This window comes from Tenrec ecaudatus, chromosome 5 (genome assembly GCF_050624435.1).
Source record: "Tenrec ecaudatus isolate mTenEca1 chromosome 5, mTenEca1.hap1, whole genome shotgun sequence".
NCBI lineage: Eukaryota > Metazoa > Chordata > Mammalia > Afrosoricida > Tenrecidae > Tenrec > Tenrec ecaudatus.
This window is the reverse complement of record NC_134534.1, coordinates 183,027,050-183,046,110: the sequence shown is the minus strand read 5'-3', so window position 1 is coordinate 183,046,110 and position 19,061 is coordinate 183,027,050. Positions and strand designations below refer to the sequence as shown.

The 19,061-nt window shown below is 47.9% G+C and overlaps 1 protein-coding gene across 2 annotated transcripts in view; it reads right to left on the bottom strand.

Moving 5' to 3' along the window:
- The window catches only part of FANCD2 (FA complementation group D2), a 66,913-nt gene that overhangs the window by 8,788 nt on the left and 39,064 nt on the right, over positions 1-19,061 (bottom strand). Inside the window, exons 27-36 of one of the 2 annotated variants that reach the window (XM_075550454.1) lie at positions 18,301-18,411; positions 17,073-17,185; positions 13,106-13,252; positions 11,629-11,742; positions 9,145-9,273; positions 8,885-9,003; positions 3,830-3,940; positions 2,014-2,144; positions 1,153-1,246; positions 592-714 (exon numbers count right to left, since the gene is read on the bottom strand). In XM_075550454.1, the coding sequence (XP_075406569.1) occupies positions 592-714; positions 1,153-1,246; positions 2,014-2,144; positions 3,830-3,940; positions 8,885-9,003; positions 9,145-9,273; positions 11,629-11,742; positions 13,106-13,252; positions 17,073-17,185; positions 18,301-18,411 (1,192 nt within the window). The remainder of the gene's footprint in view (positions 1-591; positions 715-1,152; positions 1,247-2,013; positions 2,145-3,829; positions 3,941-8,884; positions 9,004-9,144; positions 9,274-11,628; positions 11,743-13,105; positions 13,253-17,072; positions 17,186-18,300; positions 18,412-19,061) is intronic. The other variant, XM_075550455.1, reaches the window with a different exon arrangement.

Below are 19,061 nucleotides of genomic sequence, written 5' to 3'. Positions count from 1 at the left end.
GACGGGAGAGGAGAAAGGCCCCATCAATTAGTCCAGGAAGGTTGTCTGGGACCCAGAACGGTTGGCAAGGTGGTGTGGAAAGACCAGGGGAGCTGGGGTGAGGTCGAGTCCTTGCTCCAGGATCATCTGATTGCCTGTGGAAGCCCAGGCGAACTGCCTCTCTGATCCTCGTTTTCCTCATTAGGAAAATAGGGGCGATGATACTGAATGCCCAGCGTAGTGGAAAAGGAGGATCATGCAAGGGCTTTATAAACTGTCAAGGCTATCCCAGGACCGCGAGCCGCTGAAAGGCAGTCTAAGGCAGCTACTGGCCTCGCGAGACAGGCACCGACCCAGGAAGTAAGACACACCTGAGCCGACGCAGCAGCCACCCTGTCCTCCTACCAGGACTAAATGCCGGGGCCCGTTGACAATGGAAGCCCGCTCTTCATCCGGCCCCTTGGGAAGGATGCACGGCAGGCACTCGGCGCTGCTGAGTGGGGAAACCTCGTGTGTCACACAGGCAGTACAGAAACAGAGGAGGAGGGAGGTGTGATGGGGAGACCTGGCCACGGAGCAGTGTGATTCCCTCGCAGGAGCGAGCTCTCCTACCTGGTCAGGGTCGGGAACGTGGAGGAAGCTGCATTTTTAGGCGCGTTGATCAGTTCTGGGACCCCGACCCCAGCGATCTCCTCTACGGCCTTCAGCACGCTGTCCGTGTGCTCCAGGTAGATGCTGCAGGTGAGAGCGGAGGATGTGCACTCTGCCAGAAACCCCCAAGTCAAAGTTTCCTTTGAGATGTCCCCGGGCATTAAGCTTTATTTTCATTATGGTTCGTTTTTTTCCATGCATTAAGCTTTAAAACAACCCTTGGCATTTTTTTTAATAACAAAGATTCCAAATATCCCCAGGAGGTAAAGCAAAGATTAACAGACCAGGAACTACCGCTAGACACGATGGAGGGGACAGACTGAGTATGGCCAGCAATGGATCTTGGTTCGCTGACTGCTGACGCCTCCACATTCCCTAAGATTTGACTCAAGAATAAGGGACAGGCCACAGTGTCACACGGATCCAGAGGACTGTCAGGCCCACAGTTCCTTTCCAATTCCTCCAGTCTGGCCAGCGGAGGGACCCCAGCAGGGACAGGCATGGAGAAGTCAGGCAGCTCACCGGAGCAGAGCATGCAGCTGGTCACTGAAGGTGGTGCCCTTCCCTCTCGCCCCGCTCGGCCAATCCCGGCAGAGGAACTGCTTGGCCAGGGAGGCTGTTGGAGAAGCGAGGCCAAGGGGAGAGAAAGCCACGTCACTGTTGTGTTCCAGGCTTTAGGGGATGTTGACTGAACAAAAGGATCATTTCAAAACATTTTCTATGAAGTTTCTGATCCCACAAACAAACTAAAGCCCACTGGCCCTTTTGTCAGCAATAAGTCCACCTGTCTAAGCCCCAGCCTGTTCCCCACACCAGCCCTGCCGCCGGGGCCTGAGACAGACAGGAAGTAACGCTGCCGGCCACTCTGGTTCCCCTAGGCCGACCTGCAAGCAGCGGTCACCTCACACAGCCAGATCAAAGCCTGGGCATTTCATCAAAGCGAGGTTGGGGTTGCATTTCCTTCTTGTTTTCTGTTCGTGTTGCGACCTGGGGTACAGGAGCAGCAAGCTGCACCCCCAAAGTTCTAGCAGAAGGCGGTTCAAGAAAAAAGCCAGGGAAGGGCCTGGGTCTCCCTTCACACCAGATCCTCGTTCCTCCTCCTCCTCCCCCTCCCGTTTTATTAACCTCGTGGCTTATGTCTTTTTATTCCTGGTCAGATGTCTCCGATTTAAAAAAAAAAAGGGATGGGATGCATTTAAGCAAAACTCAGATTAAACAATATCAGCAGAAATGATCAGTTATAGACTTTCTGGGGAAACGCCCTTGGCACACAGCAAGAGGGTCTGTCCAAGGTTCTGTGGAGCTGTGCACCTCAGAGCATGCATCTACAAGCCCCGACCGCTAGTCCTATTCATGATGGGAAAGAAGATCTGGGCTCATCACCGATTTTTTCTTTGTTCTGAGCAAGAACTGCCGACTTCTTCGAAATGGCCATCAAGAGTCTGATGAGGTCCAGAGCGCACTGGAAAGTGGGAACGCTGTGGCGGAAATTGAACAAGTAGTAGAAGCTCTGGCTGTGGGGAGACAAGAGACAGACAGCACCGAGCAATGAACAATCTGCCCAAACTCCCATGGGTTGGCCACGTTCCTTTCTGTAGTCTGAAGGGCTAATCAAGGCCCTCCCACATCGGGAGGCCTCCATAGGCAACTTCCAGAGAGCACTTTGCTGGAGAGCCCTGTCTGGACAGAGATGGGCAGGCAGAGCAGTACCCAGTGGAGGGAATGCTGGCCGCAAAGGGTCAGGCAGGCCATGGAACCAACCAGTCCTCCTCTAGGCCTGACTTGCAGGCACAGCCAAGGCTAAACAATGTGTTCTTCATGGCCTTAGGCAACCCCTGAAAAAAACGGGTAGCTCTGGATTCAGAGTAACAGGGACTCCTAAGGCAGAAAAACTCTGATGAACTTGTTAGAAATGTGCCATATCAGGGGGAAAAAAATCCTATCACCGTGAATGAGGGGAGTGCATGATGGGGACCCAATGCCCATCTATAGACAGCTGGACATCCCTTGCAGAGGGGTAGTGGGGAGGAGATGAGTCACTCCGGGTTCAGGGTAGCAACAATGAAACTCAAAATCCTCCTCTAGTTCTTGAACACTTCCACCCCCACAACTATGATGATCCCAATTCTACCTTGCGGGCCTGGTTAGACCAATGGTGCAGTAGGGATCTGGAAACACAGGAATTCTAGGATGGATAAACCCCTCAGGACCAGTGGTGAGAGTGGTGACACCGGGAGGGAAGGGGGTGTAGAAAGGGGGAACCGATCTCAGGGATCTATGTGTAACCTCCTCTCTGGGGGATGGGCAACAGGAAAGTGGGTGAGGGGAGACGCTGGGCAGTGTAAAATAAAATAATAAATTTATAAATCATTAAGAGTTCATGAGGGAGGGGGGAGGGGAGAGGGAGGAGGGAAAAAAGGAAAATGAGCTGATTCCAGGAACCCAAGTGGAAGGAGAATTTTGAGAATGACGAGTGCAACGAATGTATAGGGTGCTTTACTCAACTGATGTATGTATGGATTGTGATAAGAGTTGTATGAGCCCCAATAAAATGATTTATTAAAAAATAAAGAAATGTGCCATATCTGATCAGCTCTCAATGTACTTTGAAGCAAAGGGGTCTGGGGAGTCACCAGCAATATACAATTATAACTGATATCAAAACTAGAGTCAACTCCTACGTGACTGGTGGGGAGGAGTCAGACAAGTGAAGCATACTGCATTTCAATTGCGTCACAGGCAGTGGAGAGGCGGGCTATGGGGCGGGAAGCTGGCAGCCGCCCCCCGCCCCTCCCCCCCACGTCTCCGCTCCCCCTCCTCCACTGCCCAGCCCTCAAACCAAGCTCTTTTTCCAAGTTTGTGGGAAAGAGAGGCAATCAGTGATAGCCAGCTGCTGCCTAGCGACCCTGGTGTGTAGGTAAGAGAAGAGCAGGCTCTGGATAACCAGGAGTCAGTCGACTACAGGTGACCCACGTTGTCGTCCCCACCACCTCAAAGGGCAGACTTGGTGGCTGCAGGACGCTTGAAGAGTTAGTAGGATTGATCTGGGTACGTGGGTGGGAAAGCTCACATACTGAGATAGCATAGCCGCTGAATACACCAAGGACTTTCCTCGTAACCACTGAGACTAGTAATTTGTAAAAATTCCTGTTGCTGTGAGGTTCCTGGGCAACACCCAGAGATATGCCAACGGACCCACCTGAGCAGTTCCTCCAGCGGCTGGTCACGGTCTCCCTGCTTCAGTCGGCTGGCAAGCACCTCAAGAGCAGAGTACAGTAAGCTGTGATTTTCAGGTTGGAAAAACCCACTCCTAAGTGACAGTCAAGGGGAGAGGGTTTAGCTTCGCTTCAGCAAGTTTGCTCAGAAGACTCTGAAGATCCAGACCTCCATCGGGGTGGCCTCAGGAAGTCAACAGAGGGAAAGGCAGAAGCAAACAGAAAGCACTCAAGTGCCAAGTTCAGTCACAGCTCCGAGTATCAGGCTAGAAGTTGAAGTGCACAGCCTTGTCTTTCCATGAGCATCCCACAGGCTTCCCCTTGGTGCCCTATTTTTATTTATTTAATTTTCAATCGTTTTATGGAAGCTCCTGTAGCTGTCATGACATTCCATAGTTCAAGCACATCACGCAGCATTGTACAATCTGCCGCAATCGGTGTCAATATATTTTCTTTCTTGTGGAACTCCTGGATGTCAGCTTAATCCCCGTAATCCCCTCCCTCCCTCACCGTACCACCTAGGAAGCCTGATTATGACTATTTTTCCCTGTGATCGTTTTGTTTGTTTGTCATATCTTGCATGATCCAATATATCCATTTGCATGCAGTTCTGCTGTTTGACCCCCTTGAGTGTGGTCATACAGTCATCAATGCTCTCAGCTCCCTATTCCTCCCTGCCCGACCCCCCTTCCTGTACCCCCAGGGAACCATTACTCCTGTTACTGTTCTGAAGGGTTTTCCATCTTGGCTTTCATGTAAGGAACGATCTTAAATATACACACGAACATGCGCAAATCTATCATGATTAATGAGGTAAAGCAAATAAAAACCATAACAGTAAGGGGAGGAAATATCAGAGAACTAGAGGATAGTTATGTGGTTCATCCGTGCCATATCACACCCTGGATTGATCATCCCTTCCATGTGGCCCTTCTGGGGGTGACTTTCCCATTATCTTACAGGTGGGTTTGGGTCTCCACTATATCCACGCCCCTTCACATAGATTTGGTTGCTTGTTTGTGAACTTCTGATACCTCTTCCTATGGACACCTCATGATCACACAGGCTAGTGTGCTTCTTCCATGTGGGCTTTGTTGCTTCCCTGCTAGATGACTGCTTTTTAACTACAAGTGGTTAAGATACCAGATGCTGTATCTTTTCATAGTGGGCACCATCAGCTTTCTTCACCACATTTGCTTATGCACCCATTTTGTCTTCAGCAAGTATATCAGGAAGGTGAGTATCACATAATGCCACATTATTATAACAAACTTTTTTTTTTAACAAACTGTTCTTGAACTGAGGTAAGATTTAAGTAGAGGCCTAAGGGTCATCTGCTTCCTTGTTGCATTTGCATATCTATACATTCATAAGCAAATACACATGTTTATATACACGAATATATATATGTATATTTTTCCCCTTTGCTCTTTCCTCCTACCCCACCATCATGTATACCTCTCAGATACAATTCGATTTATTAAACTCGACCAAAAGCCACACCCTCCCCACCATCAATTTTAGAATACTTCCTGTTCCCCTGTACCCATCGCCTCCCATGGCCCCAGGAACCTGTCAGACCAGTTGGTGTCCATACGCTTGCCTATCTTGCCCATCTTGTATAGGTAAACACCAACAAGAAAGATAAAGACATCAGCGTAGGTAGTCACGGGACCGACAGGGGATGAACAGATGGACCTCTCTCTGTGCAATGGAGAGAAGGACCTGTTACGAACCGTCAGTGCAGTCCCCTCCTCCCAGAGCTGCAGCTCCCGGCCCGCTTACCCACCACTCAGACACCCTGGTACTCTAACACATTCGTGTGCGACAGGCGAGCATCCTAAACCTCCCCATCACGGGGCGGTCTCGTGCTTCCCTCCCCACCCCACCCCGCTTCCTGCCCAGTTAGGCCATCAGACATCCAGTGTGGCCCCCTTGTGAGTAATCCCAAGCTGGTTCAGATGGGGCTCCTAGTGCTGCCCCCAAGTCAGAATCTATGACCGGCATTCCTTGGGGACTTGGTGGCTTCATATTCCCATCACTGGTCTGTGGTGCTCCCCTCCTGATCTCCACCCACGGGCCCTACTCTTTAGAGATAAGCCTCAGACCTTTCCCCCAAACAACAACAAAAACCCTAGTAATCGTATTTAGCTACAGAGACAATTTTGTCAGATTGCTAAATGTCTAACTACCTTGCATGGGAATCCTGTAATTTAGCCCTTCTTCCAGGGGTGCTGTGCAATCTGACTGTGGCTTTACTGTCCCTGTTGTCCCCAGGAGCCACCGAGTCAGAGCCACACCACAGAGACCCCATGCACAGCAGAGTGAAAGCTTCCGGTCCCGCACCATCCTCATGATGGTTCCCATGTAGCTACGAACGTTAACACCTTTCCATGTGTTCATCTGCCATCCATATTATCTCCTTTCCTGGATCGGCTACTCAGATCATTGTTGTCAGGCATTGTTTTTCAGCACTGAAGGTACAGCAATGACTGGTCCCAGCTCTAACGGAACGGAGCTCACAATAGAGCAGCAGAGGCTGATGAACAAGCATTAAAATACCACGTGCTAAATTTTATCACAAGAAGATACCAGCGTGTTACCAGAGAACTGGGCATCAGGAAGACAAGAAGGAAGCTTACCTGGTTCAGAGATCAGAGAAGATACCCTTGAGGAAGTGATGGTTAAGTCTGATCTCAACACCCAAGAGGGGTGTTGAGCAAGTGGAGTCTTCCAAGTGGAAAGATGGGTATATTTGAAGCCTTCAAGGCAGAGCTGTGTAAGCTGTATAAGCAAAAATCTCACTGCCATTGAGTCCATTCTGACTCAGCGACCTTGCAGGACAGAGTGGCACTGCCCCTTTGGGTTCCCCAGGCTGCAAATCTTTACGGAGTAGAAGGCCCCCTTCGAGCAACTAGTGGTTTCACACTGCTGACCTGGTGGTTAGGAGGCCAAGGAACAATCCACTAGGCTATCAGGGCTCCCAGTGGCAGAGCCTTCTTTATAGGGTCCGGAAATTAAGTCTCAATGGCTGGCCGACAGTGTGCAAGAGACAAAGATTGGAAGGACAAAAGCCAGATCATAGAAGGCCAGAGAAGCTTTGTAAAGGAGTTTGACTTGAAGAATGGAAGGGCAGTTAAGAACAAGTCAGGAAAGAGTAAGCTGAGTTTGTGTTGGGAAGATCATGGCAACCTTGGTGTCAAGAGTGGAATGAAGGGGGGCAGCAGAGGGCCAAGGGAGACCAAATTCAAAACTAACCTCCTGGGTTAAGGGAGAACAGATGGCTAGAAGCTAAACTCAATAGGCTCTGGTGACTGGGGGTTGGGGTGGGGAGGGGGAAATCCAAAACCACTGCTGAACTTTTTGCCAGTTCCTGTGCTAGGAAAGCTTTTGGGTGTGATCAATCTGAGACGCCAAGGACACACCCGAGAGGGGAGCTGACCAAGTAGGTACTTGGTTATAAGGCTTGCTCATCAGAAGAGCATACCCTGAGTATGACTGCGCAGAACTCCTGCATCTGTGACCAGAGGGATGGGGCCTAGCTGCAGGAACCTGACCACGTAGGACACACACCCTCCTCACTGCCACTTTTCCCCGGGCTCGGCCTTCCAATCCCTTCCTTCAAAGGCCATATGGCCTTAAAGGCCTGATAAAGTCCTACCGCTTCCACAAAAACCTCGCTCCAAACACACTGCCATCAAATCAATCCTGACTCAGAGCCACTCTAGGGGACGGAGCAGAACTGCCCCCTGTGGGGAGAGGTCAAACACTTACAGACATCCTCCCCAGGATAGTTAGTCACCAGACTACAGGGTAGGTCTCTAGGGCAGTTAGTCAGCCAGACTATATGGCAAGCCTCACTCCCTGCTACTGGGGACAATAAACTATTCCTCCTTGAGGCCTGAGACCAAGCGTTCTCACCCTACCAATAATGATCTCTATCAATGGAGTCAGGGAACAGGCCAAACTGACTCTGTGACATCCAAAGTTAAGTTATACGCCCATCTTATCAAATGGATACCCCCAATTCCTCCCCTTCCTATTGCATGTTTGTCCCTAGACCACTCCTTCTCATTACTGTATTACCTATGGTACAACCCCTCCCTGTGACGTATGTACTCATCTGTGATTAGGGGACTTACATGTCCCTAGAGAATATAAAAAGCGTGGGCTAACATTAAAGAATGACTCTCCCTCCTCGTGGACCATCGAATGGAGCTGAGGTGAGCATGCTACCATGAATTGTGACTGACTCCATTTATTTCAATACTTTACTTCTCTCTCATGCTCTCTATGATTTTACTATGATCTTTACTTATTATCGCTGTACAATTGCACCTACAGGACCCGTAATGATGTGTTAGGGGCTGGCTTCCCCTGAAAGCCCCCTATGGCTTTGAGGCTGTATATTGTTCCTGGATCTGAGAGCCTCATCTTCCCCTGCAGAGCGGCTGGTGAGTTTGAACTGCTGACCTTGTTAGCAGCCTAAAAGGTAATCAATCAATCCACTATGTGACCAGGAAGGTGTGCCTGAAGACCCCATCTCGCACTGTTTTCAGTTTTAGCACACCATCTGGAATTTACTTTCTTTTTTTCTAAATCATTTTATTGGGGGCTCATACAACTCTTATCACAATCCATACATACATCAATTGTATAAAGCACATTTGTTACCCTCATCAGTCTCCAAACATTTGCTCTCCACGTAAATTCCTCATTTTCCTTCCTCCCTCCCCGCTCCCCACTCCCTTGGAATTTATTTTCAATTAATCTAGGAACCACTTGTGAAGTCACAGGGTCGCCAGTGTTGCTATGGAGAGCCTGCCCTGGCAAACTGGGCTCAGAATCAATGGCCAGACTTGTGACAGGTCAGCTAAGTGCAAGCCACCCACATACCTGTCAGACGGGTTCTGAATAGCAGCTCCATCCGTCTCAGAAGGGGAAAGAGCAAATGAAACAACACAGAGAGAAGCCGACCATAAAGTAACAAGCAATGCACACTGGTTCACCTGGGCCTCCTCTCCTTTCTACATACTCACCATGCAAAGAGCCCATAGATAATCTGCAGGAGCCTTTGATAGCAGGCAGACATGATCTGGTGCTCCTGGCCTTTGGTCCCTGGTCCCTCAACCACGCCTTCCTTCTCACCAACCAAGCACTGAAAGGCAAAAGTGCTTTTAGGGTGGCCGCTTCACCAAGTGCCTGCTCTTTTGCTTCCATTCCTCTGGGTTAAAAATGAAGTCTCTAGTACCCCTGGCGATTTCCAAGCCTCTGTACAACAGCAGAAGAGGCTTCTAACCTGGAAATAGTTGTGGACGTTCTCCAGGTGGTTACACATGGGAGGCATCAAGTCAGTGATATAGTGAGCGATGTCCTGGGCAGATCTCTGATGGAGATGTGAGAATCCAACACTCCAGTTTCCTTTACTCTACAATAAATTCAGAGTTACAGGGGAAGAAACTGCTGGGTAGCTTCTTTCAAGCTAAAAGTACACTTTGGGATTTAGTCAAACCTACGCTATTGGGAAGTCATGGATGAGAAGAATGAGCTGCTTGCCTATGGGCCACCTGTTCTGAGAGGAGGGTAAGAAATCCTGTTCCATCTTCAAATAACAACAAAGAGATTGACTTTTGAAGAACAGGAACTACTGGGCTCAGAAGTGTGGAGGAGAATCTAAGAAAAAGATGAAGTGTTGGCATGCCTGACTAGTGTGACTTCAGACCTAAATTGAATCTCCATTTCCAACTAAGCAGAGATTTTTGTGTTTCTGCCTTTCGAAAGGAAACCATGCAATCTTTCTATCAAAGTTGTGTGTGTGTGTTTGCATCAAACCTTTGCTCTTCATTTTTACTCCCAAAGTAAAATTTCACTTGTGAGTTTTTCATAATATTCCTGCTAGTTTTCTTTGCCAATTTGTAATGAGATAGAAAGGGAGACCTTGCCTATTAGAAGTCTTGGCCAATACACCAAGAATGTAGAAATGTGGCTTTTACTTGTGAAGATACACTTGCCATCTTAACAGCTCTCAGACAATTCCTGTCACTCCCTCCTTCCTACCCAGACAAGTATGTTTGCATGTCAGGGCTTCAAATTCAGAGCTGACTCAACCAGTGCTTCGGAAGCAAACAGTTGGCTTTTCCTTTACAAAGACTTCAATTAGAATTGCCCTGCTCTATAACCAATCACAAGACTCCCCACATCAAAAATGTATGCATAATGTGGCTTTAGAAATATTGCTTTACAAACATGGTGAAGATAGAGGATGGTGCCCGGCTATTAAGATACAGCATCTGGGGTCTTAAAGGCTTGAAGTTAAACAAGCGGCCATTCAGCAGTAAAGTAACAAGCCCACATGGAAGAAGCACACCAGCTGGTGCGATCATGAAGTGTCATGGGGACCAGGTAACGGGCATCAGAAAATTCATAACAAACAACAAACAAACAAAAATGCGTTGGTGAGAATGAGCGGGTCCGAGTGGAGACCCAAAGCCCATCTGTAGACAATGGAACATCCCCCCACAGAGGAGTCACAGGGAAAGGGATGGGTCGATCAGGGAGCAGTCGAGTGCCGATGGATCCCACAATAGACCTGTGGTTCCTTGAGGCTTCCTCACCCCCCACTGTCATGACCCCAGTGCTGCTTCCCACTTTGGACTGGACAGGAGCACGTATAGAGGGATAGGCAGGAGATAAAGCTCACGACACATGGAACCCAGGAACAGGAATGGGCAGAGGAAGGGAATGTCAACTGCAATGAATGGCACATAAACACACACACACACACACACACACACACACACACACACACACACACACCCTCCAGGGAGAACAGCAGAAACAGAGGGGAGGGAGACGGCAGTCAGTGTGAGATATGAAAATAGTAACAATCTATAACCTATCAAGGGCCCACAAGGGGGGTGAGGGGAGGGAAAAAGAGGAGCTGAACGCAAGGGCTCAATAGAAAGTAACTGTCTAGAAAAGAACGATGGCAACAGATGTACAAATATGTCCGACACAATTGATGCATAGATTGTTACAAGAGCTGTGAGAGCTCCAATAAAATGATCTTTTAAAAAAAGAAATATTGCTTTAGTCCAGTTTTATCAGGAGCTGAGAAATTAACATTAAGAAGGTTTGTAGTTCGACAACTTCTCAGAGAAGTTCCTTCCTTCCCTGCACACCCACTGGAGCGGAGTGGTTTCGCTCTATCTGCTTTGCGGAGCCAAATACAATCTACCTGCTTCCCGGCAAGATCACATACCATAGCCTTCTGTGGGATGCTGCGTCACTCGTCTTGTGCAATAACTACATCACTGAAAGTCGCAAGGAGCTGACAACCTAGTCTTTTCACGAAGACTCAAGTTCAGGCCTATAACAGCGAATGCAACAAAGCACACACTGCAACAGAAACCGAGTGGATGAGGCAGGGTGAATAAGTAAGTGGCTGTGCGAATCTTCAAGGGCTTACACTTTGGTTTGCACCCTTCGTTTGCATCGTGTAACTGGATCATTACACACACACTCGTACCTTATAGGCGCATGTGAGACCCTGGCCAACCACTACACTGGGCTTGGGCAGGCTGAGAAGAGAACACCATCAGGCACAGGATTCATGGCCTGTGTCGGCTGCCTTTTTGTGTTTTCTCTTCCAGGGTTCCTTTCTAAAGGGAGGGGGAAAGGGTCTGGCTGTGGGGCTTCCACCAAATGCAACGCCAGGGAAAGAGCTCACTGAACTCACCACGCAGACCCATTCCGTCCAGGCCCTGCATCGGCCTATACGCACCTTGAAGAAAGGGGTTCTCTTGGCAGCAGGAGCCAACATATTTTCCAGCTTCTGGGAGAGATCTTCCAGCAGGAAAAGCAGCTCAGGGGGCCCAAGCTGTACAACTTCTGTGGCCTGTTAATAAAACGAGGAAGACTAACTGGCATCGTTCATGAGGGGAAATGCCCCACCCTCATCTACTATGCTGCTGCTAGGCTCTGTCCACTGATTCCCAGAGTCACACATTCACCAAATGAAACACGCAGATGAGGAGCAGGAATCGGAGGCAGTACTGTTTTAGAAAGCACACGCTTTCTCTAGAAATAAATTCCACTGCATATTTTTTCCAGCTCTGGAAGCAAAATATACTTTTTGAATACCCTAGGATTTAAAATTTCCCTTTCCTCTGTTCATTAAATATCCCTTGATATCTTTCTTCCTGTAAAATGTTTTGCCCTTACGAACTCTGGTCAGGATCCCTACATGTAGACCACACAAACAGAATCAGAACAAGTCTGAAATGTCCTCTTACTTCAACCTGTCATGCCAACTCACATTTGTGGAGAATTCCTAGGCATAAACTGATGTAGAGAGACTTTAAAAAAGAGAAGCAGGAGAAGGGGGAGGCGAAAAAGGAACAGGAGAGCAAGTTCTTTTATTATGAGAGAATTTAGGGTCTTTAACAGGTAAACATTCATGGCACACCGCAGGGCTCTAACAGTGGTCCTCAATTATTTTACCTGGAAAAATTCTCCTCTCTGGTGAAATCTCCCGTACCAAAGAATCACTTTTCTGTGAAAATGTTCTTTACTTACCCCTAAACAAAACACACAGCCCAAACCGCAAGCCCACTACCATGAAGTGGGTCTGAGTGAGGGGACCCTGTGGACAGAGCAGGACCTCCCCACAGGCTCTCCACGGCAGCAGCCTAAGCCCAAAGAGCAGCGGGAGGGGTCTGAGCTGTGGGCTCAACCACAGGACCACCATGGTCCTTGCCGCCCCTCGTTCCTTACAAATACCAGGCTCTTAACGGAGCTTCGCTGGCACGTGGCTCAGACCATCAGCGCAGCATGCAGCAGGCGTGTGTCCTTCCTTCCTTAGCTTATGAGCTCCTGCCAGGTGAGCATCGGGCTGTGTGTACTACGGGCCGGCAGCGTTGAGATTAGTGGCACACGCAAAAAAGGTCTCAGTAAGGAGCTGGTGGGCGCTGCCTAAACATCGTGAAACGAGCAGTGACCTCCACAGACCAGACAGCAAAAGTCACCCACAGCTCCTGCTCAGCCACCGGCAGGCTGATGTCAGCAGTGGGATGCCTAACACGCCAGGGAATCCTCAGGGCTCATCCAGCTGAAACAAGTCCCATGGTTCTTCATCAGTACTTTCATTTACATAGGACTCGGGGGCGAGGTCCCAACCCCTCTCCTCGTCACAGGATTCTTTGTGGACTAAGAACGGACTGAAGAACGTCAGGTCCTGGGTCCCCCGCTCTGTCACTTACTTCAGTGTGCATTTCGGTGTCTAAGATGCACTTGGTCACCAGCCCACAATGCAGGATGGAGAAAACCTCAATGTCCAGCTCTCGGAAAAAAGCCTGGTAGGTCTGTAGCGACAGTGGCGTCTTTTCTTCTTCCTTCTTGGTGAGCTCCTGGCAGGAAAGCAGTAGCAACCAACAGAATCAACAAGACTTTCCCTACATCTACTTTCTAAGGAAGATTTCAGAGGGCAACGAAGCAGTCACCTTACATAGAAAGTAAACGCAACAGATCACCAACTTGGTTTTCCCAAGTCCCTAACCATTCCTGGGGCCGGTACCCTAATTTAGTGAGGGGATCCTGCCTTTCTACTCAGGGCTGGATCAGCAGGCCAGCGGTGCTCTGATGGCGTGAAGAAGACCAACAGGCTAGGGGCCGTCTAACCTCTGCTGCAGCACTCGTAAGCTGCGTGGCCGTGGACAAGTCCCTTTTTCTTTCTAGAGCTCAGTTCCCTCGTCTCTTACTATTTTTATTGTTCTCACGTTTCATTTTTTTCATCTCTTAAACGTGGACATCAAAACTAACCGTGGGTTCTTCTTTTAAGGGCTTAGAGGGTCAATACACAAGAAGCACCCACTAAATGGCAGCTCAGTAACGAAAGTAATTGCTCCACGGGGTTCAAGAGATTCTGAAAACATATGAACCTATCCTGGGAGTAGTACAAAGTTACAGGAAAAATACATTACTGCTTAGCAAATACCAGTAATTGTACTGAGCTTTTCATGTTACCTCGACGTAATGAGAAGCTGGTAAGCGGGTACTGGAAGGGAAAAGAGGCTACAACGATGAAACATACAACTTTCCTCTAGTTCCTAAATGCTTCTCACCCCCACCCCACCCCCACTATCATGATCCTAACTCTACCTTGCAAGTCTGGTTAGACCAGAGGCTGTACACTGGTACAGATGCGAACTAGAAACACAGGGAATCCAGGACAGATGATCCCTTCAGGACCAGTGGTGAGAGTGGCCATACTGGGAGGGTGAGGTAGAGCGGGGGAACCAATTACAGGGATCTACATATAACCCCCTCCCTGGGGGATGGACAACAGAAAAGTGGGTGAAGGGAGACGTCAGACAGTAAGATATGACAAAATAATTTTTAAATTATAAAGGGTTCATGAGGGAAGGGGAAGTGGGGAGGGAGGGGAAAATGAGGAGCTGATGCCAGGGGCTTACGTGGAGGGCAAATGTTTTGAGAATGATGAGGGCAATGAATGTACAAATGTACTTTATACAATTGATGTATGTATGGATTGTGATAAGAGTTGTATGAACCCCCAATAAAATGATTTAAAAAAATAAGAAATATACAAAGAACTATGTTCTAAGAAAGGATTTGACCATTGATATTAGAGAGAATGCAAAGTACCGTAAGAGTTTGTTTTTTTTTTAAAAAGGCAGTAAAACACTCATGAGGACCAGTAGAGGCAACAATTAACAGTGTGCAGCTTAGTGGAACTAGACAGGAACAGGTTTGGTATTTTTGACTTAAGGGTAGGACAACCTTATAATGTATCAAACAAATTTGATAAGTTATATAATTTATCAAAAAATAATTTATCAACAACAAATATAATTTATCAACAACTCTTCAGAGTACTTGTTTACAATTATATCAGTTCATATGTGCATGAAAGCCGGCCAACGTATAAGGAACACCATCACGAGCTCATACATGTGAACTACGGTGTCGAGGAAGAACATTAAAGGAACACGGGCTACCAGGAAAACAATCCCTCTTTTACAAGGTGCAGCCAGCATCCTGGCCCACCAGGCCTTGAGGACGATCTCCCTGCTCAGAGCGGCCAATGCGCAGAGAGGGCCAAAGGGCTGGTCCCACTACGAGACACAACATTCTTCACTGACCCACAGCCCTACGGGGGTCAACACTAGAAATACAGTGTGGGAATTGCGCCCGATCTGACCCCACCACACTGAGGCGAAACACTAAGGGTGTGCAACAGAACAGCAAGGGGAGCAGAGCAAGGAAGTCCCCAAGGAATACCAAAAACAGACTTTGGAGCCAGGGTTGGGCACCCCATCAAATTCAAAGGGAAAATAATCCTAAAAGCCAACAAACAGACCTTGAACTATTTACAAGCTTTTCTTTGTCATTGTTTTTTGTTGTTGCTGTTTTGTTTGCTTTCATTTGTTGCTTTGTTTTGCTCTGTCTTGTTTTTTGTGCATAATATTATCTCTGCAGGTCTGTCTAGATACGATAGACGGGATAAACAATCTGGGGGAGAAAACAATCTGGGGGACATGGGAGAGCGGGAGGTGGGGGAAAGGAAGTGCATGTGAACAAACCCAAGGACAAGGGAACAAGGGATCCAAAATTGGTGGTGAGGAGGGTGTAGGAGGCCTGGTAGAGCTTGATCAAGGGCAATGTAACCGAGAGCAATTACTGAAACCCAAATGAAGGCTGAGCATGATAGTGGGACAAGAGGACAGTCAAAGGAAATAGAGGACAGAACGGCAAAGTGCTTTTATAGAGGTCTAAATACAGGTGTGTACATATATGAATATATTTATATATGAGAATGGGGAATAGATCTGTGGGCATATAGTTATAGATTTAGTATTAAGGTAGCAAATGGACATTGGACCTCTATTCAAATACTCCCACAATGCAAGAATACTTTGTTCTATTAAACTAGCATTCCATGATGCTCACCTTTCTAACACGATCACTTAAGACAAAGTAGGTACATAAGCAAATGTGGTGAAGAAAGCTGATGGTGCCCAGTTATAAAAACATATAGCACCTGGGGTCTTAAAGGCTTGAAGATAAGCAAGCAGCTATCTAGCTGAGAAGCAACCAAGCCAACATGGAAGAAGCACACCAGGCTGTGTGATCATGCAGTCTCAACAGGTTCATGTACCAGACATCAAAGAACAAAAAATCATATCACTGTGAATGAGGGGGAGTGCAGAGTGGAGACCCAAAGTCCATGTGTAGGCAAGTGGACACCTCCTTACAGAAGGGTTATGGGGAGGAGACGAGCCAGTCAGGGTTCAGTGTAGCATTGATGAAACATTCAACTTTCCTCTAGTTCTTTAATGCTTCCTCCCCATCACTATCATGATCCCAATTCTACCTTACAAATCCAGCTAGACCAGAGCAAAGACACTGGTACAGATAAGAGCTGGAAACACAAGGAATCCAGGACAAATAAATCCCTCAGGACCACTAATGAGAGTAGTGAAACCAGGAGGGGAAGGGGAAGGTGGGGTAGAAAGGGGGAACCAATTACAAGGATCTACATATAACCCCTTCCCTGGGGGATGGACAACAGAAAAGTGGGTGAAAGGAGACATCAGACAGTGTAAGGCATGACAAAATAATTTATAAATTATCAAGGGTTCATGGGAGAGGAAGGGGAAAAAATGAAGAGCTGATACCAAGGGCTCAAGTAGAAAGAAAATGTTTTGAGAATGATGATGGCAACAAATGTACAAATGTGCTTGACACAATGGATGGATGTATGGATTGTGATAAGTGTTGTATTAGCCCCCCCAAAATGCTTTGAAAAATAAAAAAGGTGTAGCCAGAATGTTCCTTAGCAACAAGGACAGCGAGACTTTGTCTCCTATAGTCTGGACACGTCTCTGGGAAGGCATCAGGTCTGGGAACCAGAAGAAGATGCTCAGGAGACGGAGACACAGGAGCTGCAACAGGCTCAGACCAGCACAGCTCTGAGGATGGCGTGGGCTGGCGGTTGTGCCTCTGGGCCCGCAGCATCCAACAAGGGCAGCAGCAACAGTGACAGGAGAGCTACTCGGGCCTGGGGCCTATTACCACTTGCTCTACGGCCTGGGAGAGGTCACACCCTCTCTCGTCCCTAATTTTCCCTCTGTAATGACAGAGTGGCCGCCCCTCTGCTCATCTCGGGCCTGCGAAGCCTCTTCATGAGGATCCAACAACCGTTACCTTTTCCTGTTGGCTCTTATCAGAGGGTGTATGGTCGCCTTCCAAAGTATCCTCCTTTGACAGTGTGTCGGCTAAGGATGTTTTGCTGCCATCTGCCTTCCGTTTCGTTCCTCCTTATGTTTCCAAAAGAGAAATGGAGCCCAGGTCATCAATGATCATATTTGCTGAGTGCTGCTGCCCTCAGGAAAACCACCTGCTGACGTCCGCCTGGAGATAAACCCCACCAAACCCACTGCTGTGGAGCTGTGACGTACAGTGACCCTAAAGGACAGAGAAGAACTGCGCCACTGGGTTTCCAGGGCTGTAATCTTGCTGATCGCAGCCACACACGTCACCCCTACAGCACCAGGGCTCTGGGACTGCCATATCTGTGGAAAGAGACCATCAAGTCTGTCCCTGTAAAGTGACTGCTGGGTTCCACTGCTCCCAGGAACTTCTGACATGTCTCCATCTAGGAAAAGTGCTCTTTCCTCTCTATTGTACTAACACAATCATGAATGACCACTCGACTGCTCTACCCTACACCGCACCCATTGCTGTGGAGGCCATTCTGACTCATATTGACCCCATGGGACAGAGTGGAGCTGCCCAGTAGGCTGCAATCTCGATGGAAGCAGACTATCACATCTTTCTCCTAGAGAGCAGTGGGTAGACACAAACTGCTGACCACTTAGTTAGCAATCAAGCACTTTAAAGACTGCACCACCAGGGCTCACTTCCACCTACAGGTACGACAGAGATCATTTTATCACCTTAAGTGTCGCTCATTTGTAACCCCAGCAAAGGAAAGGGTCAATGTCATACGCTCTCGTGACCCTGATACCTTAGCACATAGAACCTCCTAGGTGAATCCACTATGGCTCGTGTTAAGGCAGTGGTTCTCATACAGTTTCATACAGTTCCTCATGTTGTGGTGACCCCAACCATAAAATTATGTTTGTTGCTACTTCATAACTGTCATTTTGCTACTGTGATGGATCGTAATGTAAATATCTGACCTGCAGGATGTATTTTCATTGTTACAAATTGAGCATAATTAAACATAATTAAAGCAGTGATTAATCACAAAACAATATGTAATTATATATTGTGGAATAGTGAAATAAATATTCATGTGTTTCCTGATGGTTTTAGGCAACCCCTGTGAAAGGGTCGCTCAGCCCCCAAAGGGGTCATGACCCCCAGGTTGGGGACCACTGTGGTAAGGGGAGGCCAAGAACATACGCACTTTTCTGTCCTGCTGCTCGGGACTTTGGAGGTGCGGCAGTGCTGGTATGAGGCGCTGAGTCGAACGCATCCAAATCAAAGTTTGCAAGCGGAGGGACATAGTCTGGGGTGGCTGAAACACAGAGCAAGCAGAAGCTAAAGGGGAGCTTCACAAAGTCCATGGGCAAATGGTATTAAGTGATATTGGAATCTTCCCATGAACTTCGGAAGCCTCCTCATCTCTGCCAACCACAGACCAACACTAAGAGTGCAATTGCCCAGCTGGCAAGAAACGAGTACCCCAAGCCCACCAAGCACGGCCGAATGCCTGGGGGTACATGCAGTGGACAGGAGTCACGGAGACACAGCAAACTGGCCAGAGATAGCGTATCATATGGATGATGATCAAGTAACATGAAACCACATAAAGTAAAATCATAAAAATATTTTGGGAAATAAGGACCCCAAATGAAGTAATTCATATATATATATATATATATACTTAAAGCTGTCAACAATATTGAATCACATCTGTTTATTTTATAGATAATTAATTATTCAGATGCAGGCATGAGTGGGAGGTGCCCCAGACACTCCCCACAGAATCAAGCACCAGCACTTGGAGCCTGACATCCAAAGAAAAGTCGTGTTCCAGCAGCTCAACCACGGGCTGCTATTGCACCGTCTCCTGGCGGTGATAGTGGGAGCAAAATGAATGCACTGTTGTTCCTGTAGTCCCTTAGGCTTTCTGTGGCCCAGGTGAATAGGGACTGCGATGCTAAG